Source organism: Saccopteryx bilineata, chromosome 3 (genome assembly GCF_036850765.1).
Source record: "Saccopteryx bilineata isolate mSacBil1 chromosome 3, mSacBil1_pri_phased_curated, whole genome shotgun sequence".
In the NCBI taxonomy this organism is placed as follows: domain Eukaryota; kingdom Metazoa; phylum Chordata; class Mammalia; order Chiroptera; family Emballonuridae; genus Saccopteryx; species Saccopteryx bilineata.
The window spans coordinates 84990436-85018225 of record NC_089492.1 but is presented as its reverse complement, the minus strand read 5'-3'; the positions used below and the strand labels follow the sequence as shown (position 1 = coordinate 85018225).

Below are 27790 nucleotides of genomic sequence, written 5' to 3'. Positions count from 1 at the left end.
CAGAAAAATAAACTTATTTTCTCTTCAAGTAGCCTTTAAATTTGAAGGCAAATTTCATGTCCCTCCTGAGCCTTATTCTTTTCCTGCTAAACATCCCCAATTCATTTAACCATGCACATGTCCGTCCATCTACCCATATATCCACTTGTCTACTCACTGCATCTACAAATTCACCCACTCACCCATGTACCCATCCACCTGTCTGTCCATATATTAACCCATCCTTCTATCCATTCACCGTCTATTCATCCATCCATCCACCCACCTTAGTGCCAGCCAATGAGCCCTCTACACATCCTCTGTGCATCTCCCCACCCAGCCATCTAACTATCTGTTCACGTATCCGCCCCACAAATATCTGCTTGGACAAGATCCTGAGGCTCTGAGGCAGCAGAGGACATGGTCCCCCCTCCTGAGGTGTTCCAGTTCAGCTGGCAGCTTCCAGCGGGTCCTCACCACACAGCTTCTTCCATCTCACCGTCCTGGTCTCTCTCTCTAGTCTAGACCCTACTATGCATTATCTCTCCCGAGATACAGTAGGGCTGGCCTATACCCAGATGGGGGGGAGGGAGTCTTGTGAGGAACAGATCTGAGCTATGGTAGATAGGGGAAGGGGAGAGAGGGGAGGGGGAAGGGCTGAGCCCCTGGAGATTTCAGTACCCACACCAAACCAGAGAAAGACAATGTGCCCTTCAGGCAGCAAGGCCAGGGCCTCTGCTCACAAATGGCTTTAAAGTAAACCTTAAAGGCAGACCCATCCTAGAATGGCCTCTTCCCCTGACATCTGTCCTTTCCTCCACACTGTCCTAGATCCTGGGGATACTAAGGTGATACTACCCTGCCTTTAGGAGGCTTTCAGTCTAAAATTGGAGACTGACAATAGTTAATCACAGTGACAGTGAGATAGGAGGTGTGCATATGGAATAGAACACCGAGAACACTAAAAGAGCCAGGCTCAGCAATTCTGGGAAGTCAGGGAAGGCTGCATGGAAGAGGAGACACTTGAGCAAAAGGAATAGAAATTTGAACAGGGAGGAGAAGGATGGGAGCAGAAAGAGAGTAGGGATGAGAGCATTCCAAGCTCAAAGACCAGCAGCCACAAAGGCATGAAGGTATGGAATAGCGAGTGAGTTGTGCAGAGAAGGGTAAACAGCTTTGGCTAGCAGGAGTGCAGGGTGGGGTGGGGTGAGCAGAGAGAGCTGGGGGAGCTGTATGAGAAGGCCCCACAGACCAAGCTGAAGTCTGTAGTCTTTACCCTGAGCACCAGGGAGCCCTAGAGAAGAGAGAGGGAGATTCTGTGAGGGCTGTCAGCTGCGTGCAGGGGCGCAGGAGCTCAGGGAGGAGGGCTGCAGGCAATTTGTGTGTGAGTGTATGTGTATTTGTTCGGAGGCAATTAGGAGGCAAAGCACCACCTGGATACAAGACCTTGGCCCTGCTGCCCCCACTCAGGGAACTCTGCCTGCCTGGCCCAGAGGCAGGCAGAGCAGTGACCCCTGAAGGCCTGAGCTCTAGGGGCCCCAAAGGCCCTCCGCTCTGCAGCTTTGCGGCCTGCCCTGAGGGCGGGGTGCCCCTGGGGTGGGGCAGCAGGTGGAGGCCCTGCTCCTCATCACTGCAGAGCATCAGTTCCACCACAAGTGGGCCATCCTGTCTGACCCCGATGACATCTCTGCCGGACTGAAGGGCTATGTGAAGTGTGACGTTGCAGTGGTGGGCAAGGGGGACAACATCAAGACACCCCACAAGGCCAATGAGACGGAAGAAGAAGACATTGAAGGGTGAGGCTCCCATCCTCCTCAGCCCTTGCTTTGCCCCAGAGAGCCCATGGGCTGGGCTAGGCCCAGAGGTTGTACCTTCCACCCTCCTTACCCCCAGCTCCCTCTGCTCACCCCACCCCGCCCCTGTTCTCACCCACCACCAGGCATCCCAGCTCTTCCTGGAAAGACCTTGGCCAGGGCTGGGGCAGCCTAGGCTGACCTCGGCATCTGCACACTCCTTCTGATGGGAGAGAAAGGGCCGAGGCAGACCAGGGTTCGCAGAGCTTGTCCTAGGCCCCAGGAGTGTGCAGGTGCTAGGGCAGGATTTGGGGTGCCCAGGCCTAGAGCCCTAGCTGTATGTGATGGCAGGAACTTGCTGCTCCCCGAGGGCGTACCTGCCCAACGCCAATGGGCTCGGTTCTACGTGAAGATCTACCGAGCAGAGGGGCTGCCCCGTATGAACACAAGCCTCATGGCCAACATGAAGAAGGCTTTTATTGGGGAGAACAAGGACCTGGTCGACCCCTATGTGCAAGTCTTCTTTGCCGGCCAGAAGGTACTGGGGTACAGGGTTCAGAGGCCGAGGCTTGGGGTGACAGACATCAGATGGGTGTGGGCACTGGGGGGGAGACATAAGGCAAAATCAGAAACCAGGAGACTGGCCTGTGATTGCTCTGGTGTGTTCACCTATAAGGGGAGGAGAGTGAGAGGAGGGAGCTCCAGCTGAACAGGGATAGGGGTGAGGCCGGGCTGGGAACTGTCTCAGCATGGACAGGCCTAAAGGAATCCTTCCTGCCTCTGAGTCCTAGAGACCAAGAATGGAAGGGGAGTCTGAGAGGCTGGGGTGGGGAAGAGTGGAGGAGATAAGTGCACACATAGCACATACATACACATGCACTCATACCACACATATGTACACAGACACACAAACATGCATATATACACACGAGTAAACAAATACACATACACTCACACACAAACCCTAACGCTCACTCCCTCCCACCAGGGCAGGACTTCAGTGCAGAAAAGCAGCTACGAGCCACTGTGGAATGAGCAGGTCGTTTTTACAGACCTGTTCCCCCCACTCTGCAAACGCATGAAGGTGCAGATCCGGGACTCCGACAAGGTCAACGATGTGGCCATCGGCACCCACTTCATTGACCTGCGCAAGATTTCCAACGATGGAGACAAAGGTCAGCAGTAGGAGACCGAGTTGGGGGGTCCTGAAAGGGAGTAGTAAATGAATGCAGTCCCCCGTTCCCACCGCCACCACCATCCTGCACCTCAGCTGGAGAGGCGCTGGGCATGGGGAGGGCGTGCCAGCTGCTCCCACCTCAAGGGAGAGTTGGAAAGTCATGGCTCAGGTCTGCACAGAGCTGACTGGGTCAGCCAGAGCCAGGCTGCCTGGATTTGAACCGCAGCTATAACAATGAGTAGCTGTGTGAACTTTGTACCTATTTTCCCATCTGTAAAATGAGATAGTAATTATATATGTGTGTATATGCATACATATGACATGCATATGCGTACTGCAGCCATGGCTCCAATCCGTAGGCTTGTTGTGGGGATGGAGCTCTCCCAGGACCCAGGCAGTATGCTGGGTACCAGGGATACAGAGCGAGAGAAGAGCCCGTTCCTGTCCTCACGATGCTCGCTGGGGACAGGGAGACGGGTGTGCTACCGAATGCTCCAAACTGAAGGCAGAGGCAAAAAGGACCATACATCATATGATTCCGTTTATCTAAAACATCCAGAATAGGTGAATCCATAGAAACAGAAAGTAAATTAATGGTTGCAGAGGAGGAGGTGGGGAGCAGAAATTGGGACTAACTGCTAACAGATACAGGCTTTCTCTTTAAGGGGATGGAAACGTTCTGGGATTAGGTGATGACTGCACAACATAGTAAAATACACCACTAAAACACACACTGAAAGTGGTGAATTTTATCTTATCTAAAGTATATCTTAATTTCTAAAATGCTATATATTTTTTAAAAACTAGGAAGAATAGAAAGCAAACAAAACACATCAGGCAGAATTGGGCCCCTGCTACATATGAGACACAACAAATCCCCACGATGGGAGAAGTTAGTCGGAACTAGGGAGTGCGAGGCTCTCATGAAGGAAGAGCGTTGAACAGGTCAAGACAGAGGGAGGACATGTGGAGAAGCAGAGAGGGGTCCGCATAAGCAGGCTGTGCACATGCATGTCTACACAAGATGGCGAAGGGCTGGAAGGCCATGCTGAGGAGTTTGGGAGGAGCTGGCATCTGTCTTTCAAATAGATTGTAGGCAGCCCCTGCTCCAGGCACAAGGGCGGAAAACCCAAGAAAGTGCCCCAAACCTGCCCGCAGACAGCAGAGACGAGGTCTCCCCACAGCCTCCTGTGAGCCACATGCTGCCCCGCAGGTCTTCTCTGCCTCAGATGTTTCCCGGAACCAGGGATGGGGTCATCAGCTCAGCAACAGGAGGTGTAGGCTAGGAGCCCCCAGGAGAGGACTCTCTAACCCACCTGGGCCCTGGGGTGTGACACGGGCCACTGCTCTCTCTCCACTGGCTCACAGGCTTCCTGCCCACGCTGGGCCCAGCCTGGGTGAACATGTACGGCTCCACACGGAACTACACACTGCTGGACGAGCACCAGGACCTGAACGAGGGCCTGGGGGAAGGCGTGTCCTTCCGTGCCCGCCTCATGCTGGGTCTGGCCGTGGAGATCCTGGACACCTCCAACCCTGAGCTCACCAGCTCCACTGAGGTGCGGGTGGAGCAGGCCACGCCTGTCTCGGAGGTGAGGCCCCAGGAGGCTGTGCAGTCTTCTCGAGCCCCCAGCTCAACCCCCTTCCCACAGTGGCAGTCTGGGCCTGGGCTCTGCCTGGGCACGCAGAATTGGGTCTCAGTCCTTCAGGGTGCCCAGCTTCATAGCTGGGTGGGATGTCCCTACCATCAGCCCAAACCACCTACAAGTGGAGGCCTGACCCAGGCCCAACATTTCCTGAAGGTTTAGAGAGGGCTGCAACCATTTTCCCACAGAGCTGTGCGGGGAAAATAGAAGAATTCTTTCTGTTTGGCGCCTTCCTGGAATCCTCAATGATCGACCGGAAAAACGGAGAAAAGCCAATTACCTTTGAGGTCACCATAGGTGAGTGCTGGGTTCACAGAGGGGTCTTCAAGCCCCAGGGCTGCTGGGTGGTCACTGCTAAGCCCTGCACCACAGCCCTGGTGGGAGGAATCTTTCAGCGCTTTCCTCTGCGTGTCCACAAGCATGCACGATGCACACTGCGCATGCCCGCGGCGCACGCATGTCCACGGCGCAGACCTGAGCTCCACCTACAACACTAGGCTGTGTTTGGGACGTGGGGGAGAAAGAAGCCATCCCTGCAGAAGGGAAAGAGGACCTCATCCTCACAGGGCTGGAGAGGAGAGAGTGGGAATATGGGCCACGTCCTGAGCTGGACCTTGAGCTCAGGGGTCATCAGATCTCTTTGCGAGATCTTTGCAGGCATGGAGGGCATGGGGACCATTCTCTGGTGAGTGTTCTATCACATCTGAGCTGGCACAAACCCTCAGCACCTTCCCCATTCCCTGACCCCCCCCCCACACACACACACACACAAACCCAAGGCAACTCCTGGATTGGAGGGTGGTGTGGGTCCTGGTGGGGAAAGGACTTTATATGCCCCCTCTTGCTCCAGGCAACTATGGTAACGAGATCGACGGCCAGTCCCGACCCCCGCGGCGTCGACCTCGGAAGGAGCCCGGGGATGAGGAGGAAGTAGATCTGATCCAGAACTCCAGTGACGATGAGACGGAAGAGGGTGGGGACCTGGCCTCAGTCTCCTCCACCCCACCCATGCGGCCCCAGATCACTGACAGGTGAGCTAGGTGGTACAGAGGTCCTGGGAAGGCCTGCCTGCTGCCTCCCATCATCTCAAGACCTGCCATCCCACCTCCCTGGGCCCCCAGGCCTCAACCTCCCACCTCTCCCTGCCCCAGGAACTACTACTATCTTCCCTACCTGGAGCGCAAGCCCTGCATCTACATCAAGAGCTGGTGGCCAGACCAGCGCCGCCGCCTCTACAATGCCAACATCATGGACCACATTGCAGACAAGCTGGTCAGTGCCGGGCGCTGGTGGGAAGGGCCAGGGGAGGTGGGGAGGTGATGCATCAGAAGGCCTGGCCCCACTTAGAAGTCTCCTCTGCACCACACAAGGCCTGTTTGCTCAGCAGCTTGATGAGAAGGGGCAGGTCAGGGGGAGGGACTGCTGGAATGGGCCCGGAAGGACCTATTCTGTCCCTGCCCCCAGGTCCCAGAAGTAGGCGAAGGGCCTAAGGGTTACCTGTAGTGGAGCCTGGGTCCAGCCGGTCTTGGGGTTCCCTGAAGGCCAACCCCTCTGCCTCTGGCCTGCTCCTTCCCTTCTAGGCCTGAGTTCTGTCCACCCCTGTGAGTCCAGCAAGACCACAGACTCAGAGCCCAAAAGTGGCATCTTCCTTCAGGAAGTAAAGGCCCCCAGATTCTGAAAACAGAACCTGGGAAATTGGTGGTTTCCTGATGAGAGTGAGACACTGGAGGGTGGTGTTAGGTCTGGGTCACTAGCCCCTCATTCCCCCTAATGAATAGGGAGAGCTTTGGGGAGGCTGTGGGAGGGGCTGTGGCTCAGCTGCACCCTCTTCCTCCTGATTCTCAGGAAGAAGGCCTGAACGATGTGCAGGAGATGATCAAAACGGAGAAGTCCTATCCCGAGCGTCGGCTGCGGGGCGTCCTGGAGGAGCTCAGCTGTGGCTGCCAGTGAGAGGGAGGGGCCGTGGTGTGGGGGCTCAAAGTGGGGGGACCGGCAAGGGAAGGAGGAGTTTGCAGGTCTCCTGCTGGCAGGTGGGCTCTGCTAAGCCCTGCTCCCCTCACCCCCCAGCCGTTTCCTCTCCCTCGCTGACAAAGACCAGAGTCACTCGTCCCGTACCAGGCTCGACCGAGAGCGCCTCAAATCGTGCATGCGGGAACTGGTGAGGACACACGGGTCCCCGATGCTGGACCAACAGGGGATGGAGGGAGGGTCTGGAGGTAAAAAGAGGAAACTGAGGTGGGAGGACTTATGTCTGAGGCCACAGCCCCCCAGGCCAGCCTCCTCCTTCACACACCATGGCTGGAGCTCTACTTACCCCACACACCCCTATAGGAGAACATGGGGCTGCAGGCAAAGACCATGCGGGCTCAGGTGAAGCGCCACACGGTGCGGGACAAGCTGAGGCTGTGCCAGAACTTCCTGCAGAAGCTGCGCTTCCTGGCTGATGAGGTATGCCCCTGCCGGTGTGCACAGAGGGGTGCTGGCCCCCAAGCAGTGGCCGGAAGGGAGGAGGACTGCACAGGAAGGGGTTGGGTTGGACCACCCAGGAGGCCTCTCCTGCACTGATACCTGTTGTGGGACTGGAATGAACAGTCTTTCATCCTGCTGTGTGTTCTTCCTGCCCCTGTCGTGGGAGGCAAAGAAAGAGCAGCATCTGGGGTCCTTCCTCTGCAGGCCCAGGCTTGGCCCTCTGGGCTGTGAGGCAAAGACTGTGGTGGTCAGTGAGGCTCAGGGGACCCCAGCCAAGAGGTGGGTCCCCGTCAATCATGGGCTCCCCTCCCCGCCCCCACCACAGCCCCAGCACAGCATCCCCGACGTCTTCATCTGGATGATGAGCAACAACAAGCGCATTGCATACGCACGGGTGTCCTCCAAGGACCTGCTCTTCTCCATTGTGGATGAGGAGCTGGGCAAGGACTGTGCCAAGGTCAAGACGCTCTTCCTCAAGGTGCCAGGAGGGAGCCCAACTGCGGGTGGTGGGTGGGGTGGGGGTGGGTGGCTGGGGCTCAAGGTTTGCATCTGGCTTCTTCGAAGGGTCTGTCTCCCCATGGAGGGAGCAGCGCCTCAAGGGGCATGTGCTCAGAGACGAAAGAGCTGGAGAGAAAGTAGGAAGGGGGAGAACAGCACGGTCCCACCCTGCCCACCTCTCTCTGTGCTAACCCCCATGCTCACCCCCAGCTGCCCGGGAAGCGGGGTGTCGGCTCAGTGGGCTGGACGGTACAGGCCAAGCTGGAGCTCTACCTGTGGCTGGGACTCAGCAAGCAGCGCAAGGACTTCCTGGGCGGCCTGCCGTGCGGCTTTGAGGAGGTTAAGGCGGCCCAGGGCCTGGGCCTGCACTCCTTCCCACCCATCAGCCTTGTTTACACCAGTGAGTGGGGACCACTGGCTCCCAGCCCTCACCTGGGGAGGGCACTGGGGGGCCGTCCCCAAGCCTCAGCCTGCCCTTCCCCACAGAGAAGCAGGTGTTCCAGCTCAGGGCCCACATGTACCAGGCTCGCAGCCTCTTTGCCGCTGACAGCAGTGGTCTCTCAGACCCTTTTGCCCGTGTCTTCTTCATCAACCAGAGTCAGTGCACAGAGGTGAGGGCCTGGGGAGGAGGGAGTGGCTCGGGCTTTGAGAGCATGGGGGGGCGGGGGGGGGCTGTGAGCTTGTGGGACCTAGAGAAACAGACTGGCCAGCACCCCAGCTCCTTAGCGGGAAGCCTTGCGGATAACTGCATGCCCAGACCACACTGGTGAAGGCTTCTGTTGTGGTTCTGTTCAACACAGGAATGACATAGGCAAAAGGGGTGGGAGCAGACCTCACATTAGCCTTCACTTTAAGATTCCCAAAAGAGTCAGGGAACATGACATTCCTGCCCCCATACCCCCTGGAAGCCACAGTGACTGGGGGTGGCTTCTGCTTGGATGTCTATTCATCCACCACCACTTACTACCTGTCTCACCCGGCCCTGCCCCATACTGCAGGTACTGAATGAGACCCTGTGCCCCACCTGGGACCAAATGCTGGTGTTTGACAACCTGGAGCTTTATGGTGAAGCTCATGAGTTGCGGGATGATCCCCCCATCATTGTCATTGAAATCTACGACCAGGACACCATGGTATGGCTGGGCTCTGGCACCAGGGACATACCTACCTCTTCTTCACTGCATTCCACATCCGTTGATGGCCACCTCCCCAGACCCAAGGTGCTTGTTGGAAAAATGGGAGTCTGGGCCGCTGACCAGCCCCTCCAAGCAACTCCAGGTGGCTCCTGCCCAATCTCTGCAGCCTGACCCTTTCTTGACAGTCGGCCTCTGGGATCTCAGGGATAGATGGGTCAGGGTGTCCCTACTTCCGGGCAGAGACAGACTGACTCAGACCCAGTCTTTGGGAGATGTGTCAGCAAGTCCTGCTGTCTTCAGCCTTCCCCCATCCTAAAGGGACTCCGACCCCCTGCCCATACCTATCAATCAGTAACAGCTTTCCAGCTCTTCATGTGAGTGCTGGAGTGGGGAAGTGAAAGACTAGGGCGACCCTTCTGAAGCCGGGGAGCCACTTATGATAAGCCACGTCAGCCACTGGGGTCCCTGAAAAAGCCCTAGACTAAATGCAAGAGGGCTTTATTTCTAGTCCTGAGGCCTGAGTCTGCCATTCATGGCCAGCCTGGCCTTGAGCAAGTCTGCGGTGAGACTTGTTTTCCCCATTGGTGAAATGGGGTGTCACACCTAACCCCTTGCTTCCCAGGGCCGTGGTAAGCAAGTAAGAGCCCCAGCTTGAGTTTACCCATACTTAGTAAACTCGGGCACCAAGAGACCACTTTGGTTGTTTGTCACATCAGGGCAAAAGCGACTTCATAGGCCGAACCTTTGCCAAGCCCGTGGTGAAGATGGCGGATGAGGAGTACTGCCCACCTCGCTTCCCGCCCCAGCTCGAGTACTACCAGATTTACCGAGGCAACGCCACGGCCGGAGACCTGCTGGCCGCCTTCGAGCTGCTGCAGGTAGGGCCCCTCTCCTCTGATCCTGCTGAGAGGCCAGTCTGGCTGTGGCTTGAGAGTGTGGTTCTTGGGGGCCTGGGCTCTTGGGCCTTCCCTGTCTCCCCAGATCACACAGCATATACCTCCTAGGAAGGGAGAATCCACTCTCTGGGCTATGAACGGTGTGTGACCCCATGAACCCCCACTCCTCAGATAGGGCCAGCAGGAAAGGCCGACCTGCCACCCATCAACGGCCCAGTGGACGCGGATCGAGGTCCCATCATGCCTGTGCCTGTGGGCATCCGGCCTGTGCTCAGCAAGTACCGAATCGAGGTGCGTGAGCGCTCCACCCGCCCCCTCCTCCCTCCCTCCCTTGCCCTGAACAGGCCCCGCTATGCTCTCTCTTCTTCGCCCCTCACTCTCTTACTCCATCAAGGGTCATAGCACATATCACACTACTGACATCAAACTCCAGGGGTCTTCAGCAATCTCAAGCCACTCCTCATTTTTCAGACAAAGAGACTGAAGGACAAGAAGGGAAACTGCCCCTACCAGCCCAGGGTCTGCCCAGTCTGCACTGAGTTATCCTGCCACCTTCTGGGACCTCTCCCAGCCCCCCACACCCACCCTCACCCTACAGCCCATAGGAACACCACGCCCCTTGTCAGTTCTCCTGGCCCTGCTCCTATGGACTCATTGTCCCCTCCACTGCCCAGTTCCTTCTCAGGTGGCCCAGGCCACCCACAGCTGGCTCCCTGACTGAGGGGGCTCTCCTCTCCCCCCTCCCCCCTCCCAGGTGCTGTTCTGGGGCCTGCGGGACTTGAAGCGGGTGAACTTGGCCCAGGTGGACCGGCCACGGGTGGACATCGAGTGTGCTGGAAAGGGAGTACAGTCATCCCCGATCCACAATTACAAGAAGAACCCCAACTTTGGCACCCTTGTCAAGTGGTTTGAAGTGGTGGGTGTGGCCTGGGTGTAGGCTGGCAGAGGTGGGTGCGGCTGGTGTGCCTGGGCTTGGCCGGGTGCCTCTGCTCCCCTTCCTGAGCTCCAGTGACCAACACCCCAGGACCTCCCGGAGAACGAGCTACTGCATCCGCCCTTGAACATCCGCGTGGTGGACTGCCGGGCCTTCGGCCGCTACACCCTGGTGGGCTCCCACGCCGTTAGCTCCCTTCGGCGCTTCATCTACCGGCCCCCAGACCACTCGGCCTCCAACTGGAACACCACCGGTATGGCCACACCCCAAAGCGCAGGCCTGTGTCCACTCAGTCCATGGGAGGGGCTCCAGCTCACAGTCCAGCCCACGCAGCCACAGTTTGCTCCTCCAGGGCATCCCCGAGTGAGTACCGGGGAGGCTGCAGGGAGGTCCTATCCTAGGAGCCAAAGCTGCCCAAGGCTGCCCCTCACCCTAGCCAGAAAGAGCCAGAGCTGGAGATATCCTCAGAGGGCCTGAGGGCAGACGGCTTCCTTGGCTGGTTCTTTTTTTTTTTTTTTGCATTTTTCCAAAGTGAGAAACAGGAGGGTAGCGGGGGGCACAGAGACAGACTCCCGCATGTGCCCAACCAGGATCCACCCGGCATGCCCACCAGGGGGGCAATGCTCTTCCCATCTGGGGCATTGCTCCATTGTAACCAGAGCCATTCTAGCGCCTGAGGCAGAGGCCATGGAGCCATCCTCAGCTCCCAGGCCAACTTTGCTTCAATGGAGCCTTGGCTGCGGGAGGGGAAGAGAGAGACAGAGAGGAAGGAGAGGGGGAGGGGTGGAGCAGCAGATGGGCGTTTCTCCTGTGTGCCCTGGCCGGGAATCGAACCCAGGACTTCCACACGCCAGGCCAATGCTCTACTGCTGAGCCAACTAGCCAGGACCGCCTTGGTTGGTTCTTGGAGAAGACCCAGGCCTCCCTTCCGACCTCCCTCCTGGCCACCCTCCCGGCCCAGCCTCCACTGTTTCCTTCAGCTGCAGCAGCTCTTCCTTCCCTCTGGCTCGCCTCCTTCTCTCTTCATGCCCATCCTTTCTCCCTCAACTGCTCCGGCCCTCCCTCTTTCCTCAGAAAGCTCCAAATCAGCTTTAGACCTCAGGTCTTTCTGGTCACCCAGACTTTCACTGTTACTTCTGCTCTTCCCTGTCTGTCTGTCCATCTCTCTGTCCAGTAAGACTCCTCCGGGGCCGCCGTGTGCTGTGCAATGGGGGCCCCACCTGTCACCCCACAGGGGAGGTCGTGGTGAACATGGAGCCAGAGGTGCCCGTCAAGAAGATGGAGACCATGGTGAAGCTGGACGCGGTAAGGTGCATGTGGTTAGTGCCACCCTGGCTGGAAGTGTGCAACTGCATGTGACACTCCCTGTGAGCCTGGCCATTGCCTTCAGTGTGTCCAGGGCTAACCCTGACTACAGGTGCAGACAGTTCCACCCTAGACTGTGTGTGTAAGTGTGTGTGTGCACATGCACAAGCATGTGGTGTGCATGTCTGAGAGACAGAAAGAGCAGTAACCATTTGAGGTAACAACCTGCAATTATTTTTACTCCAACAAATGATACTATAAGTGGTAGATTCCTTATGGGAATGCCAGTGCTCTTTCCAGAGGGTTCCTGGTTTTCCATCCCAGCCATTCACGAAGGAAGGATTCCCAGTGGGAAGCTCCCTACTTCCCCTGGCCTTAGTCTAAGGCCATACTTCTGCCACAGTGGACCGGTCACCGGGGGTGCGGATGCGGAGAGGGCACATTCAGGGGAGGCTAGACTGGAGGCCAGCCTGGGACAGGCTGTCCTGAGTCCAGACAGCTGCCGGGCTGGAAGTGGGCTCCTCCCCATCACTTTCTCCAGATCTCCTTTGTAACCTGCCCACTTTAGACAAGCTGGATTGTCTCCCAGCTTCTGAGGTCTGAACTTGGGCACCCCCACATCAGGCCCACCTTCTCTTGGCCCATAATCCTTGGTCCCAGAGGGTCCTGCCCAGCAACTGAGTTAGAAGTGGGCATGACTCTCGGGAAAGGGGAGCAGACGAGGTCCAATGCCTGGCCCACAGCCCGGGGATGGCACTGCCAGGCTCTGGGGCTACACCTGGAGACCCCCAACCCCACAGCTCCCAGCATCCTGAGCTCTTCCCTGAGGGGTGCTGGGTAGCCTCCTACTTTCAGGCCTTCAGCAAGCAAGACAGAGGATAGTACCCTAGTGTCCCTATCATCCCATGGGCCATGGGCTCTGGTAGGGTGTTTTCACAGCATCCTCTTTAGCTATGCAATTGTGTGTGTGTGTGTGTGTGTGTGTGTGTGCGCGCGCGCGCGCGCGCGTGTGTGTGTGTGTGTGTGTGTGTGTACGTACACTTAATATTTAAGGCATCTGACCTGGTAAGAGAGGAAAAGTGGAGTTGAAGTTGACTCCATCTAGTTAACATCACTGAACTCCTGCATGCGGCCAGCCTCCTCCCCTCCTCACCCTGACCTTCCATGGAACTCATCTGGGGAGCCCACAGCTGTCTCAGGGCTGAGAACCATTGCCCTAGAAAGTCTGAGGAAACATCTGCTGAGCAGAACTTTTGCTCTGCACCAGCAGTGTGCTTGTGTTAGTGCAGAGTTGGCCCTGAGAGCACAGGGACCCAGAGCACACAGCAGACATCGCTGCATGGGCTCCTTCTCCACGCTCCCGGGCTGGGCTGCTGTCCCCACTCCAGGCCTCAGGAGGCTAATTCTGTCCCTGTCACTTTGGCTCCCCTTTGCAGACTTCTGATGCTGTCATCAAGGTGGATGTGGTGAGTGTGAGGACTGTTTGGAGGCCTCTGTGGAAGAGGACCCTACACTGACATTGGGTGTCTGGCCAAAGGGCCTGGCATCAGGCACTGAGCTGCCCCGGGGCCCCTGGATGCTTCTGCCTGCAAACCCTCCAAAGGGCAGAGGGAGAGAGCTGCTTGGGCAGCAGGGCTCCTGAGTGCCTACCCTGCTTTGGCCAGTGGCTCATGTTGGCAAGTCATGACCTCTCCAGCCTAGGCATCCTCCTACACAAAACAAAGCCCTGTCCCTTTGACAGTGGTGGCCCCACAGAGCTTCATGGAGCTCAGGACTTCCCAGGATCAAAAGGGATGGGGGACCCCCTTATTGTCCAGGGCCCTGGGAATGGCCAGGGTTCAGGGACATACGCACGACTCTGGACCTGGCCAACCCTCCAGGCTGAAGAGGAGAAAGAGAAGAAGAAGAAGAAGAAGAAGGGCAGCTCGGAGGAGCCGGAGGAAGAGGAGCCAGACGAGAGCATGCTGGACTGGTGGTCCAAGTACTTTGCCTCTATTGAAACCATGAAGGAGGTGAGGCCCAGGGCCTGGGCAGGGGCTGAGGAGGAACTGGGCTAGCGGAGGGGACACCAGCTCCACATCAGGCCCTTCTGTCCAGCTTCTCTCCTGCTCCCCACCAGAGCTGGCTCCTCCCCTCCGTTAGCATGAGTTCGGAACAAGTCTTACAGCCTTGAAGTTCTAGCTCAGGACTCACTTTTCTCAGCATGGCAGTTCAGTCTGCCTTCTCTGGCTTGCTTTTCTCTTGTCCTCATTCATTTATTTCACAAACACCTCTTGAATATATATGAGTCAGGCACCATCCTAGGTGCTATGGGAGACAGAAGATGAGATGACATACCTGCCCTGAGGAACCCTCTGTTTACTGGGCAAAAAGGACATGTGAACAGACACAGTCCAGTGTGATAACAAAAGCAATTAGGGCCTGTGGGAGTCAGGGAAGGCTTCACAGAAGAGGTGACATTGGAGGAAGAGGAGAAACATGCTCAGAGGATGAAAGGCAAAAACAACTTTCCAGTAGTACTTGCCCATCTTCATACTGTTTTATTTTACACGTCTGGGTCACTGTGGCTGTGACATGTTCTTCCCCTGTTGTGTGCCGTGGGTTTTGTCTGCTGAGCCAGATTGCAAGTTACAGAAAGTGCTTTTCCCCTCTTTTTCACTTGTCTCGTCTCCACACCGCCTCCTAGCTCAGGACATCCCTGACTGGCTGGCTGACCTGCAGGGCCATGTGCCTGCAGTTGTGTTTCTCCAGCTGGGCCGATCCAGCCACACTCTGCGCCAGTCCTTACTGTGGCCCAGGCTGTGTGCGATGTTCACCACCCACACCGCCCAGAGCACAGGCTAGCTGCTGTAGCAGGCTAGATCAGTGTGAACAAGAAAAAGGCTGGTACGGTGACTCGACGGTGTCAAGGACCAAGAGCCTAACACCTTATTACTGGCATCTGTATAATTAGAGATGGCTTGCCATCCTGTCCTGATACCAGTGCACAGGAATGGGTAAAGTGAAAAGAGGAGTCATTCTCCTTTCCTTTTCAGGGTTCAACCCAGAAGTTGCACATATTGGCCAGAATCTAGTCCAATAGCCACACTTAGCTACAAGGGAGGCTGGGAAATGTAATCTTTAGCTAAGTTAAGAATAGGAGAGGCCCTGGCCGGTTGGCTCAGCGGTAGAGTGTTGGCCTGGCGTGCAGGGGACCCGGGTTCGATTCCCGGCCAGGGCACATAGGAGAAGCGCCCATTTGCTTCTCCACCCACCCCCCCTCCTTCCTCTCTGTCTCTCTCTTCCCCTCCCGCAGCCAAGGCTCCATTGGAGCAAAGATGGCCCGGGCGCTGGGGATGGCTCCTTGGCCTCTGCCCCAGGCGCTAAAGTGGCTCTGGTCGCGGCAGAGCGACACCCCGGAGGGGCAGAGCATCGCCCCCTGGTGGGCGTGCCAGGTGGATCCTGGTTGGGCGCATGCGGGAGTCTGTCTGACTGTCTCTCCCTGTTTCCAGCTTCAGAAAAATACAAAAAAAAAAAACCTTCATAAAAAAAAAAAAGAACAGGAGAGTAGATAATCTGGGGAACACTGAATGGTGTCCCCTCCCACCGTCACCTCCTGGATCAGGTTGGCCAGGCTGGAGCTCCAAGAGGCTACCTGTCACCTCCTCATCTCTCCCCCTGTCATTTGTATGGGCTGCCACCTGTGGACAGCAGGGCCTTGGTTGAAACCTACTGGCTTAGTCTCCAGTCGCTGGGGGTATACTGAGTGAAGAAACTAAAGCAGATTTTTCTGTTATGCTTCTCTACATTAAAAAATAATAATATGACAAGCAACATTAAAGGACACTATATTTTTAATGATGCACAATTTAAAGAATCATAACTCCCTTAGTAGTCATATTGTACAACCCATAAAATTTTTTTAAGCGGAGCACATGATGGGTTTGTAACCCAGTAGGAAAGAGTTTCTGTTTCTAGGGCACTTAAGCCTGATGTGAGACCACAGTGGGGGGTCAATAGACCCCTCCCCAGGAAGCCCACTTTCCCTCCTCACCTCATCTTTTGGCAGCAACTTCGACAGCAAGATGCCTCAGGAATGGACTTGGAGGAGAAGGAGGAGGTGGACAATACTGAGGGTGAGCCCTCGAACCCTGGATCTCTGCCTGTTCCTCCCCTGCCCCCAGTTGGCTGGCTCCCCTGCCTGCTGCACCAGCTTCTCCCCTACCCCCTCCTCGGCCCACGGCTGCAGCCGCCAAAGGCGGGTAGCATCAGGCATCCCTGGGCACTAGCCAGCAGGCTTAAGCCCTTATCCGTGGTGGCTTTTACTCTGACCCGTTGAGCAACCACAGTGATGGACAGATATTTAGATCCACAGAACGTGAGAGCTGGAAGGGCTTCACAGCCATCTTACCCAGTATTTTCCAGACCTTTTTCATGGAACAATATTAATGGGTATTCTGGAGGGAAAAGAGGGTTCTGTGGTCCAATGCAAAAGAAATAGGTCTTTTGGTGCAAGATTTCTCAGTGCCCTTAATATACAAATGGTATACATCTCCAAAAGGAAGACATAATATAAAATATCCCCTCAACATATTTGACCATGATACCCTTTTTTTCTAAAGTGTTGCAAGAACACCTACCCCGGGTGTCCCACTGAGTGCAGTTCGGGCAGTGCTGGTCTAGGACAACCCTCTTAATAGTACAGACAAGCAGACTGAGGCCGGAGAGGACAGTGAGCACCTCCCATGCCCTACTGTGGCTAAGGGCACGACCACAGTCTGTGTACACACTCCCAGCATGACCCTAGGGGGCACCTGTGCCCCTGTGAGGCGGGGATGCAAGGGGAACTAACTGTCTGAAGTTTACGGACATGCACACAGAGACCGACCAAGCGAAACAGCAAAGAAATTAGCAGCGAGCTGGCTCTCAGCCCAGACTGCCCTGCTCCATCGTTTCTGCCCCGAACTGACTGGGCCTCCTTTTCCATTTCGGACCAGGCCTGAAGGGGCCACTGAAGGGCAAGGAGAAGGCCAAGGCTGCGAAGGAGGAGAAGAAGAAGAGAACCCAGAGTCCCGGCCCCGGCCAGGGGTCTGAGGCCCCTGAGAAGAAGAGGCCCAAGATTGAGGAGCTCAAGGTGAAGGCCTGGGACAAACCCTGCCAGGGGTGTGTGGTCACACCTGGGGCACGAGGTGGCAGATGGAACAAGGGGGAGGCCAGGGAACAGGCCACGTCCCTCTGACGGCACGGCCTGGCTCAGGTGTACCCCAAGGAGCTGGAGTCCGAGTTCGACAACTTTGAGGACTGGCTGCACACCTTCAACCTGCTTCGGGGCAAGACGGGGGATGACGAGGATGGCTCCACCGAGGAGGAGCGCACCGTGGGCCGGTTCAAGGTCAGGCAAGGGGTGGGACTTAGCCTCTAAGCCCCAGACCCTGAACCCTGGGCCCTGGGCCACCTCGACCCCCCTACCCTTGCATGCCAGCCTGAGCCCAGGACTGACAGTCACAGGGAACTGTCAGATGCACTGGTTGGTAAAATATGAAAATAATTCCATGCTAATTGATAAAGAGCATCTGCCCTCAGGGCCTCACCAAGTTCCCCCCACCCACCCACCGCCACTTCCTGGCCACTTCCCCCAGGACCCCTGGACCTCCCCATGATCCAGCAACCAAAGAGTTCAGGCCCTGCCACCACAGGGTGCAGACTCTCGGCTTTCTGAGTCCCCCCCCCCCCACCTGTGTTCATAGAAACCTATACCCTGACCCACGCTCGCCTTGCCCCAGGGCTCCCTCTGTGTGTACAAGGTGCCACTCCCAGAGGATGTGGCCCGGGAAGCGGGATTCGACCCCACCCATGGCATGTTCCAGGGCATCCCCAGCAACGACCCTATCAACGTGCTGGTCCGAGTCTACGTGGTCCGGGTGAGACTCCCCTCACTTCCCCTCCCGCTTCGCCCAGTCCTCCTGCACGGGAGGGGATCTGCTCACTGACAGCCTCTGCTGGGAGGCACCTGAAGGTCGTCTGGTCTAGTTCCCACCTTTTATGGAGGAGGAAGCTGAGACCCAGAACGGGCACACAGCAAGTCTCCTGCCTCCAGTCCAGTGCTTCTGCCCTTCACCATCATGGGACTATCAGGGAGCAGGGCAGGGGCACTGGAAGGTGAGGGGTTGTGGGGAGCCTGCTCAGGAACACCCCTCCCCCATCTCAGGCCACAGACCTGCACCCCGCGGACATCAATGGCAAAGCTGACCCTTACATTGCCATCCGGCTGGGCAAGACTGACATCCGGGACAAGGAGAACTACATCTCCAAGCAGCTCAACCCTGTCTTTGGAAAGTAAGGCCTCCTGGTGGCCTCTCACCCCCACCCCAACTTCCAGCCCAGAACCCCCCTCACCCTACCCCACCCTCATCCCTTCTCCCAACCTCTGCACCTCCAGGTCCTTTGACATCGAGGCTTCCTTCCCCATGGAATCCATGCTGACGGTGGCCGTGTACGACTGGGACCTGGTCGGCACCGATGACCTCATTGGGGAAACCAAGATTGACCTGGAGAACCGTTTCTACAGCAAGCACCGCGCCACCTGCGGCATCACCCAGTCCTACTCCATGTGCGTGGGGTGGGGCGGGCCCACCTGCTGCAAACTTGACTCTGAAAATGAGATCCAGAGCATGTCGCTTGGGAAAGTAGACATATTCCAGTTTCTGTTCCAAGCCAGGCCGGCACCCTCGCAGGCTCTGGGCATAGCCTCCAGGGGCCAGGACAGAGTCTGAGACAAGGAGAGAGCCACCAGGGGGCTCCAGGACAGAGGAGGAGGGCAAAGAGAGAAAAGTGGGCAGGGAGGAGAGGCGGTACTGTGCCCTAGGAAGAGCCCACGGGGGATCTAGCCAGTCTCTGCCCCTGACAGGCTGTGTAACCCTGGAAACGGCCCTTTCCAAGAGGAAACTGCCTGGCTATCAGTTTCCTCGTGAGGGTCTTTGAGGTTTCAGAGAAATGGGAACCATGGGGGCACGGAGGAGGCTGCACTGGAGGAGACTGGTCACTCATCCTTGTGACCTGGCACCTGGGGCCAGAGCCCAGGGCAGGAGCAATCAGCCTCCAGGAGCCCTGGCAGCTCAGCTGAGCCTGGAGCCCAGGGCAGGCCCACTTGCCGATGTAGAGCAACAGCAGATGTTAGGACAACTTAAGAGAATTGGCCATAACCAGCTTCCACCTGGGAATGAGTGGCACAGCCCCACCATCCCTGTGTGCCCCTCCCACAGACATGGCTACAACATCTGGCGGGACCCCATGACACCCAGCCAGATCCTGACCCGCCTCTGCAAGGAGGGCAAAGTGGACGGCCCCCACTTTGGGCCCCCTGGGAGAGTGAAGGTGTCCAACCGAGTCTTCACTGGGCCCTCCGAGATCGAGGATGAGAATGGTAATGGGGTACTGGATGCAGCCACAGGGGTGTCAGAGGCCAAGAAGGGACCCACATGTAACAATACCTCAAGGCCTAGCCCAGGGTCTCCCCAGCCTGAGCCCAGTCACCCTCTGCACAGCAGCCCAGGGTCTGCTCCTGCCTGCCTGGCCTCTGCCCAGACACTCCATGCTGCACAGCACTGCCCGCGTGTTCCTTCTCTCTCCTCAGCATTGCTGGGCCCTAGGCAGGGTCTCCCCAGTCTATAGATGAGGAAACTGAGACCCACAGAGTTTAGGGACTTGTCCAAGGTCATGTGGCTCCAAGGCTGCACCCCTTCGCCCATGTGGCCCTTCCCAGAGAACCAGGACCTGTGTGAGGAACTTGTGCTGACCACCTTCAGGACGCTAAGACTAAAGTGGATTCGTGCCCTCCCTGACCTCACAGTCCTCAGGATTCTTTGGTCAAGTTCCCTAGGCAGAGGAAACCCAAGGCCAGAGACCACTTCTCCCCTGTGCCTCAGTTTCCCCAACAGTAAAATGGAGATGGGCAGACCAGTGATGGCTCAGGGCCCTCTTTGTGCCTGAGTCCCTGGCCAAGAACAGGTCTTGTTCTGCTGAGCTCATGTGCACAGCTGACGCACTGGCACCCACAGGTCAGAGGAGACCCACAGATGAGCACGTGGCGCTGAGCGCCTTGCGGCACTGGGAGGACATCCCCCGAGTGGGCTGCTGCCTGGTGCCAGAACACGTGGAGACTCGGCCACTGCTCAACCCTGACAAGCCGGGCATTGAGCAGGTGACTCCCCCGAGGTTCTTCAGTATTTGGGATCAGGGAGTCCCAGGCTGGGTCTGTAGAACAGATCTTCATGCTGTTGGCTGCATTCCCAAAGCCTGGCAGCACCTCCCCACCATGGCCCTTCCCAGTAACTCCAGTGGCACATGTCTTTGCCTAGAGTGAGAACCACATCAGCTCGGGTGCAGACCTGGGCTGTCTCCCTCAGAAGCTGTGATTGGCTGTTGATGATGTCATAGGAATTTCTCGCATCCAAGGATGAAAATTGATGAACTGGATTGATGAACTGGGTTAGGATAGAACAAAGGTTGGGAGGGAGAGGAGAGCAGTGGGGGACTGTGGAGAGACCTGCCACGCCCCCCTCTTTCTCAGGGCCGCCTGGAGCTGTGGGTGGATATGTTCCCCATGGACATGCCGGCCCCGGGGACGCCTCTGGACATCTCGCCCCGGAAGCCCAAGAAGTGAGCTGGGGGGCCCAGCACCTCTCCTTCCTTGCCCCTACCCCTCGCTGCTCCCCCCACAGCCTGGACCACTTTGGTCGGGCGGCATTCCCATGTGGCCCTGTGATGGGAACAGACCAGCCCATCAAGAATGTTGTGGGGTCTGCTTTTGGCAGGCCACCTTTGCTGAAGCAGGGACACGACCCTCACTATGCGGTCAGTGAGGGCCATGAGTACACATCAGCACCCTCTGGTGAACTTTCACCAAAATGTGGGTTCCCACACACATGTGACACACACTCACACACAAGATGCAGAGCCTGAGAGCCCGCAGGCTGTCAGGGCTTGGCCGGGGCTTATATAAAGCACCTGCCGGGAGAAGCAGGAGCAGGTGGGGTGCAAAGAGCCCTGGACCAGGAGCCAAGCCAGTTGCCTCTCCTAATTGACCCTGGCCAGGCCACTTTGCTTCCCTTGCCCTCAGTTTTCCCATCTGTAAAGCGGCAGGATCAAGTCACTGCCAGCTGTGCCATCCCCGGGGCCCGAACAAAGCCAGCTTTGTGGGTGCACGGACTCACAAAAGGGCCCACGCGGAGGAGTCCCACCCTTACTGCACCCTGACAATCTTGAAATTCTTAATGATATTTTAACAAGGAGCCTGTATTTCCATTTTGCAAGCAATTCCGCCTCCCACTCTGAGGTCACGAGTGTGCTGTTCCAGGACCTACCATTAGGGAGCACCCCAATCCATTGTATCCCTGGGACCTGCAGTCCAGGGCATAACTTCAAGAGCCACTCTCCAATTAATTTGTAGTGGGTGACTCAACCTCACTCTTGAGGATTGAAATGTAACTACCTCATTTATAATGACAATTATACTTCAAAGGGAAAATCCTCTTTGGGGACAGGGACATAGAGGAAACTAGATTCCATAAGCTTCCACTGCCAGCTGCTGGGCTTAAACATAGATCTGTTAGAACTGGAATGGAGCTTTTGGCCTGTGGAGACAGGGGACTTGCCCCTGACTCTCTGAGCTTCTATACAGCCACCCCCAGCAGCGGGGCGGTGTCCCTCCCTGCCCTGAGCCAGCCTCCCTGCCCAGGAGCGTGCTCTGGGTCCTGGTGTACCGGCCAGACGGGCTTTTCCCAGGGCTCTCCTCACCACAGCCATTCTGGCTAGCTGAGCCTCTCCCACACCCAGGAATCCAACACCCCTCCTTCTCCCCTGCTCTCTCTGCCCCAACCTGTCCAGGCCCCATGCTCACCCCAAAGTCCCCAGGACTTCTCTCGGCCATCCCTGCCCATCCTAACCTCAAGATCCCGGGGTAACCCACAGCCCCCAGACCTGCTGATCGGCCTCTCCCCCTGCCCAGGTACGAGTTACGGGTCATCGTGTGGAACACTGACGAGGTGGTCCTGGAGGACGACGACTTCTTCACTGGGGAGAAGTCCAGTGACATCTTTGTGCGGGGGTGGGTGAGAGGTCCCTGGCTGGGAGGGTGCTGGGCGGAGTGGGCCCACCTTCCTGATGGGCAGAAGAGGAGGGCGAGGACAAAGGGAGCTGTAGGGGCGGGAGGCCCCCCCGGTGTGACGGTGTGGCTGCAGGTCTGCAGTGGGTGGCTCCCTGCAGGTGGCTGAAGGGCCAGCAGGAGGACAAGCAGGACACGGACGTCCACTACCACTCCCTGACCGGTGAGGGCAACTTCAACTGGCGCTACATCTTCCCCTTTGACTACCTGGCGGCCGAGGAAAAGATCGTCATCTCCAAAAAGGAGTCCATGTTTTCCTGGGATGAGACTGAATACAAGATCCCAGCACGGCTCACCCTGCAGATCTGGGATGCCGACCACTTCTCCGCCGACGACTTCCTGGGTGCAGGGCTGGGCTGGGCTCAGGGACTGGGAGTCAGAACAGAGAGGGCAGGGGCGGGGGAGGCAGGGACAGGGAGAGCCCTCCCCGGGGGTGCGTGAGGTGTCATTCCCACTGGTCTGACTCTGAGGTTGCCACAGGGGCCATCGAGTTGGACCTGAACCGGTTCCCACGGGGCGCAAAGACAGCCAAGCAGTGCAGCATGGAGATGGCCACAGGGGAAATGGAGGTGCCCTTGGTTTCCATCTTCAAGCAGAAGCGTGTCAAAGGCTGGTGGCCCCTCCTGGCCCGCAATGAGAATGACGAGTTTGAGCTCACGGTGGGCAGCACCACTGCTCGGGTGGTGGGCAGGACTGAGCCAGTGCTGCAGGCCTGGCGTCTGGCCCGAGTGCTGGAACGGTTCTTTTCCTCTCTGCAGGGCAAGGTGGAGGCAGAATTGCATCTACTGACAGCTGAGGAGGCAGAGAAGAATCCAGTGGGCCTTGCCCGCAATGAACCTGACCCCCTAGAGAAACCAAAGTGAGTGTCCTGACAGCTCAGAACCCCTGCCACACTGGTCCCTGGGGGCACTGGAATGGAAGGAGGGGCCAGAACTTTCCAGTTTTCTTGCCCCCACTCTGCAGGCACCTCTCCTTTCTTATCCCCTTCCTGGGAACTACTCAGCCCAGGGGGGCCCCCCTGGGCCAGGGCCCCGGGCCCTTCCCTGAGCCTTCACCCTCTGCGTCCTTCCTCCGTGCTCCCTCTGCTCTTGCTGCTCCAGCCGGCCCGACACGAGCTTCGTCTGGTTCTTGAACCCTCTCAAGTCTGCCCGCTACTTCCTGTGGCACACATATCGCTGGCTGCTCCTCAAACTGCTGCTGCTCGCGCTGCTGCTGCTCCTCCTCGCTCTTTTCCTCTACTCTATGCCTGGCTACCTGGTCAAGAAGATCCTTGGGGCCTGAGCCCGGCCTCCTCCTGGGTCTGGTACTCCTCCCTTCTTCCTCTGGACCTAGGGCTCGTGAGCTTGACGGCATGTGGAACACACACATGCACACATCCAGCACACACACATGCACACATCCAGCACACACACACAATTGCGCACACACAGAGGAACTCCAAAGCTTTCACATGGCTTCACTGAAGCTTTCCCGGCCCTCAGAACTGGAAATGACGATGTTACATGATTCCATGTTAGACCCAAGAGGTGAAGTAACTTGCCCAACGTCCCCTAGCAAGTTAGGGTAGACCTAGGACTCAGCCTCAGTTTCCAAGTTGCCAACTGGCATTCTTCAGACGACACCACCTCCTCTCCCAGCAACATTCCTGACAGCCTAGCCCAGTTCCATTGGCAGACAGAAGCTGAGCTATGGACAGGGAAAGGGGCAAGGGTCTGGGTAGGCTTAGCCAGCAAGTCCTGATTAATTCCTCAGCACCCACCTGGCAACCCACAGCCGTTTTCTGCCCTGCAGGACAGTAAGTCGCTTCGTCCAATTCTAACATGTTAGTAGCCAGCATCCGCAGAGCACCCACTCGGTGCCAGGCATTGTGCTGACAGCCTCACTTTCACTATCTCACTTCACCCCGTCACCAACCCTAGCGGGAGGGCCACTGTTAGCCCATCGTATAAGTGACGAAACTGAGGCTCACAGAGGTGCTCCCTTGCCTGTCCCAGCAGGGATTGGAAACCGGGTGCCCTGCGCCATGCCCCACTCTGCAGCCCCACCTGTGCTGAGTGCAGCTCGAGGGGGTGCGGTCTAAGTCCTCCAGGAGTTGGCGGGGCATATTCAATACTTCAATTTTATATCTTGACATTTTGTGGAACCTATTGTTTTGTAACACAAACAACAGAATGTAGACCTCGACAAGCACTTCTTGGCTTGGAGGCCATCCAAAAGGCCAAATGACGATCATACCCTGGCACTGGGCAGGTTGGAGAGAGTGGCATGCACCCCCGGGGCTCCTCAGATCCTTGGCTGAGGTTTACATTCATCAGAAAGGGGAAGCGGTTGAGAAACACCGATCGCACTGATCGCACTAAGAGAGAACAGGGGGCAGCACCGGCCCCTACACAATGAACTAACTGCTAAATAGAGGAACTTCCTAATAACCAGAACTGCCCTGGGGGCTGCGGCTGCCTCTCCAAGCAGGGCGCTGCCCTGGCTGCAAGTGCTCAGGGCTGCCCCATGGCCAGAAATGCGTCTAGACCGTGGGCGGAGGTTGGGACATCAGAGGATCCTGCAAATGGGAATGTAAGCAGCAAACCTAGTGCCTAGAAATGGGTTCAAATCCTGTGTCCAGCACTCACTACTTCTGGGACTGAGGCCATGACAGGGTATCTCGGGGTCTAGAAGGGCTGAGAGGATGGGGTACCCCAGAAGGTGCCCACAGCCTGACCGCAGCTCCTCTTCCCCCAGCCGGCCCGACACCGCCTTCGTCTGGTTCCTCAACCCCCTCAAGTCCATCAAGTACCTCATCTGCACGCGGTACAAGTGGCTCATCATCAAGATCGTGCTGGCACTGCTGGCTCTGCTCATGCTGGGCCTCTTCCTCTACAGCCTCCCCGGCTACATGGTCAAGAAGCTCCTGGGGGCATGAAGTCCCCACAAACTCCCTGAAGCTCCTTCCTGGGCTTGTGTGTTTGCCTCTTCCCAGGCATTGACTTTCCAGGCTCCCTGGGGAGCCTGAGGAGCCCATGTCCACCCTCAGGCCTTGGCTCCCAGGAGCCTGTCTCCTGCTTGCTGGGCTGATGACATCCCACCGCTGTCCTCTCCTCCCTCAAGCCTGCTGCTCACCCAGTCTTGCCCCTCTGGTCCCTGCCTGTGCTGTGGGTGGGGAGTTCGGCCCCACCTTGCTGAGGCCCCACCCTTCTTGCCGCTCTGGCTCCAGAGGAAGTCACCCTACTCCCTCTCCCAAGCCTTTCAGTGAAGAACAAAAGCATTAATGAAATCAACTGAGAATCATGCATGTCATGGGCCAATGCCCAGGACTTTGAAAAAAATGAGCAAAAAGCATCACCCTCCCTTACCTCGGAAATAATCCTGTGAGGGTAGGGACACCACCAGTCTTCCTTTTGCAGAGGAGGGCCAGACCCTTCCTCCTAATCCTGTGGGTGGCGGCTTCTGCCCCCTGCACACTCTACGGGGCTCCTCCTCCTGCCCAGGCAGCCCCCAGTCCCTGCCCACCTGTGGGTTTTCATGGACACCCAGCACTTCCTCTGCCCAGCCTCGTGCAGCAAGCCTGGCCAGGGGGCAGTGAGAGTGAACCCCAGTGCTGTCATCCCCCCCCCAAGGAAACCGCTGCCCTCCCCACCCCTGCACAATTGGCCCTTCCAGTCCCTCCAGTCAGGAGTTTGTACTTGAAGTGCTGCCCCCTGCTGGCGTGAGCTGGGTTTCTCTTGGCTGGTTTTCCTTTCTTGAGTGGTGATTTTTCTCTTAATAAAAGAAATCAAACACTGAGCTGACAAAGCTGCTCAAGGTGTGTGTGTGGGAGGGTGCTGGTGTGGGCTCAGGGTTGGTGGGCACTCTGAGGTTGGCAAACTCAGTACTAGCTGGACCCTCTGGCTTTTCCTTCAGGTGGCCTCATGGCCCAGGGTTCAAGGCAGGCCTAAGGCACAGGGCTGCCTTTCCAGGCTGCCCATGGGAGGAGCCTCACCCACAGCCCAGGGGCACAGCAGGGTACATCCCAGGGCCCCCAAAGCTCAAGGGCCCTGCAGGCCCAAGGACAGTCTGAAAACTTAAGACCCCACAAGCTGCCCAAAAGCTCCAGCTTCCATGTATAGACACCAACCGCCCCCCAAAACAAGGGAGGCTCCTGCCACTGGCCTGCACCTCATCTCAAGCAAGGTGCCTGCTCTCATGGCACAAGCTGAGACTTCGTCCCCTCATGACACAGAGGTAGAGGGAGGGGGTCCATGTCTCACTGGACCTGACTTCTTTAAAAAGATTCAGCCATTGCCTGACTAGTGGTGGTGCAGTAGCTAGAGCATTGACCTGGGATGCTGAGGTCCCAGGTTCAAAACCCCAAGGTCAACGGCTTGAGTGTGGGATAACTGACATGATCCTATGGTTGCTGGCTGGAGCCCAAGGTTGCTGGCTTGAGCAAGGGGTCACTGGCTCGGATGGAGCCCCCCCCCCCAATCCCCGTCAAGGCACATATGAGAAGCAATTAGTGAACAACTAGGTATCACAACTACAAGTTGATGCTTCTCATCTCTCTCCCTTTCCTTTTCTCTCTGTCTCTCTCACCAAAGAAAAAAAAAAAACCCAGCCACTTTTTAAAGACTTTAATCATGACTGCAGGGTAACTCCTCTTGTGACCTTCCAATGGCAGCTTTGGGAAATGCAGACGGCGCCCTGCAGCTGCCCCGATTCCATGTGCGCTCAGGCACCAAGGTCAACACCACTGTCCGCTCCAGCACAGCACTCGTTTCAGGTCTGCTTCGACTTTGTGGGGATCCGTAACACCTGAGTCGGAGGAACTTGCAGTTCAGAGTTTATCTGGAAAAGAGGGAGTGAGGGTCATTACGTTCCCCAGGGCCCTCCTCCTTCATGACCTCTAGGGGCTGGGTGCATGCGTCCCCTCTCCTCCAGCCCTCTGAATGTCTACATGCATTCCCTCCTCAAATGCTTCCAGATGTCTGGGAAAGCCCACATCTGCCTTCCTTCAAAAGACAAGTTCCAGGGCCTCTGTTTGGCTCCTGCTGCAGCCGGCTAACCTCTGGGGATTTTCTTACCTTCCACTCTGAACAGCCCCTCCAATTCTCTCCCCGTCTTCACTTGCCATTCTGTCCCCAGTCTGGCTGGGCTTCCCTCCTCCTCCCCATCCTCTTGTACACAGTGACATTGATGGAAGATTAAACCACATCATCCCCTAATATCAGAATTTTGTCACAAGCCAAGAGATCATCATGACACCCTATTCAGGTAGAGCCTCAGCATCATGTGAAGGACATCCCACCAGCAAATCAGAGCCAGCAACTAAGTATGTTACAATTCGAAGGAGCAGACAGTGAGATTCCTCCTCTTGTCAGGCCATGGGGAAGCTGCCCAACATTCCTAGAGTATGAGTATGAGTGGGAGCAGGGAATATGTGACCATGTCACATCCCAGGCCAGACAATCTGGGCTGGCAGAGCAGAAAGAGCCCGTGCTCTGGGCAAGTCAAAGTCTCCAGGTTTTGAGTCTCCATTTTGTGAAAGAGGTCAAGTCATTTCTGTCCTCCCTTCCTCACAGAGGTGGAGGTAGGGGGCCCATGTCCCCTGGTTAGGACCAAAGAAGACTCATCAGGAAGGCTCAGCCAGTGGTGACACCTCACTGGCTCTGGCACTGCCTCTAAGAGTGATCCAATGAGCAGCTGGGGCCCAGAACCACAGACATCACAGGAACACCGTGAAAACCCACATTTCAAAGCTTGCCTCTGGTGGGGGAGGGGGATCCTCAGTTCTTAATATCAGCTCCAGTGACCCGACCTCGGTCCCAGCCCCGGCCTCTCTCCCA

General features: G+C 56.9%; 2 protein-coding genes across 4 annotated transcripts in view; one reads left to right on the top strand and one right to left on the bottom strand.

Annotated features, from left to right (window-relative positions):
* The window catches only part of OTOF (otoferlin), an 85137-nt gene extending 60099 nt beyond the window's left edge, over positions 1 to 25038 (top strand). The window contains exons 12-46 of one of the 2 annotated variants that reach the window (XM_066264707.1): positions 1616 to 1775; positions 2124 to 2310; positions 2761 to 2947; positions 4318 to 4541; positions 4784 to 4892; positions 5446 to 5626; positions 5747 to 5867; positions 6441 to 6541; positions 6663 to 6753; positions 6927 to 7043; positions 7390 to 7542; positions 7773 to 7962; positions 8049 to 8173; positions 8561 to 8695; positions 9415 to 9576; positions 9766 to 9885; positions 10349 to 10510; positions 10619 to 10781; positions 11703 to 11833; positions 13270 to 13299; positions 13714 to 13845; positions 15882 to 15948; positions 16810 to 16946; positions 17070 to 17204; positions 17596 to 17733; positions 18021 to 18148; positions 18252 to 18422; positions 19075 to 19235; positions 19870 to 20012; positions 20382 to 20470; positions 21819 to 21917; positions 22076 to 22317; positions 22455 to 22633; positions 22733 to 22833; positions 24711 to 25038. In XM_066264707.1, the coding sequence (XP_066120804.1) occupies positions 1616 to 1775; positions 2124 to 2310; positions 2761 to 2947; positions 4318 to 4541; positions 4784 to 4892; positions 5446 to 5626; positions 5747 to 5867; positions 6441 to 6541; positions 6663 to 6753; positions 6927 to 7043; positions 7390 to 7542; positions 7773 to 7962; positions 8049 to 8173; positions 8561 to 8695; positions 9415 to 9576; positions 9766 to 9885; positions 10349 to 10510; positions 10619 to 10781; positions 11703 to 11833; positions 13270 to 13299; positions 13714 to 13845; positions 15882 to 15948; positions 16810 to 16946; positions 17070 to 17204; positions 17596 to 17733; positions 18021 to 18148; positions 18252 to 18422; positions 19075 to 19235; positions 19870 to 20012; positions 20382 to 20470; positions 21819 to 21917; positions 22076 to 22317; positions 22455 to 22633; positions 22733 to 22833; positions 24711 to 24891 (4952 nt within the window). In that variant the 3' untranslated portion in view covers positions 24892 to 25038. The remainder of the gene's footprint in view (positions 1 to 1615; positions 1776 to 2123; positions 2311 to 2760; positions 2948 to 4317; positions 4542 to 4783; positions 4893 to 5445; positions 5627 to 5746; positions 5868 to 6440; positions 6542 to 6662; positions 6754 to 6926; positions 7044 to 7389; positions 7543 to 7772; positions 7963 to 8048; positions 8174 to 8560; positions 8696 to 9414; positions 9577 to 9765; positions 9886 to 10348; positions 10511 to 10618; positions 10782 to 11702; positions 11834 to 13269; positions 13300 to 13713; positions 13846 to 15881; positions 15949 to 16809; positions 16947 to 17069; positions 17205 to 17595; positions 17734 to 18020; positions 18149 to 18251; positions 18423 to 19074; positions 19236 to 19869; positions 20013 to 20381; positions 20471 to 21818; positions 21918 to 22075; positions 22318 to 22454; positions 22634 to 22732; positions 22834 to 24710) is intronic. The other variant, XM_066264710.1, reaches the window with a different exon arrangement.
* Positions 25039 to 26570: 1532 nt separating this feature from the next.
* The window catches only part of DRC1 (dynein regulatory complex subunit 1), a 31119-nt gene continuing 29899 nt past the window's right edge, over positions 26571 to 27790 (bottom strand). The window contains exon 17 of one of the 2 annotated variants that reach the window (XM_066266710.1): positions 26571 to 26792. In XM_066266710.1, coding sequence (XP_066122807.1) covers positions 26724 to 26792 — 69 coding nt within the window. In that variant the 3' untranslated portion in view covers positions 26571 to 26723. The remainder of the gene's footprint in view (positions 26793 to 27790) is intronic. The other variant, XM_066266711.1, reaches the window with a different exon arrangement.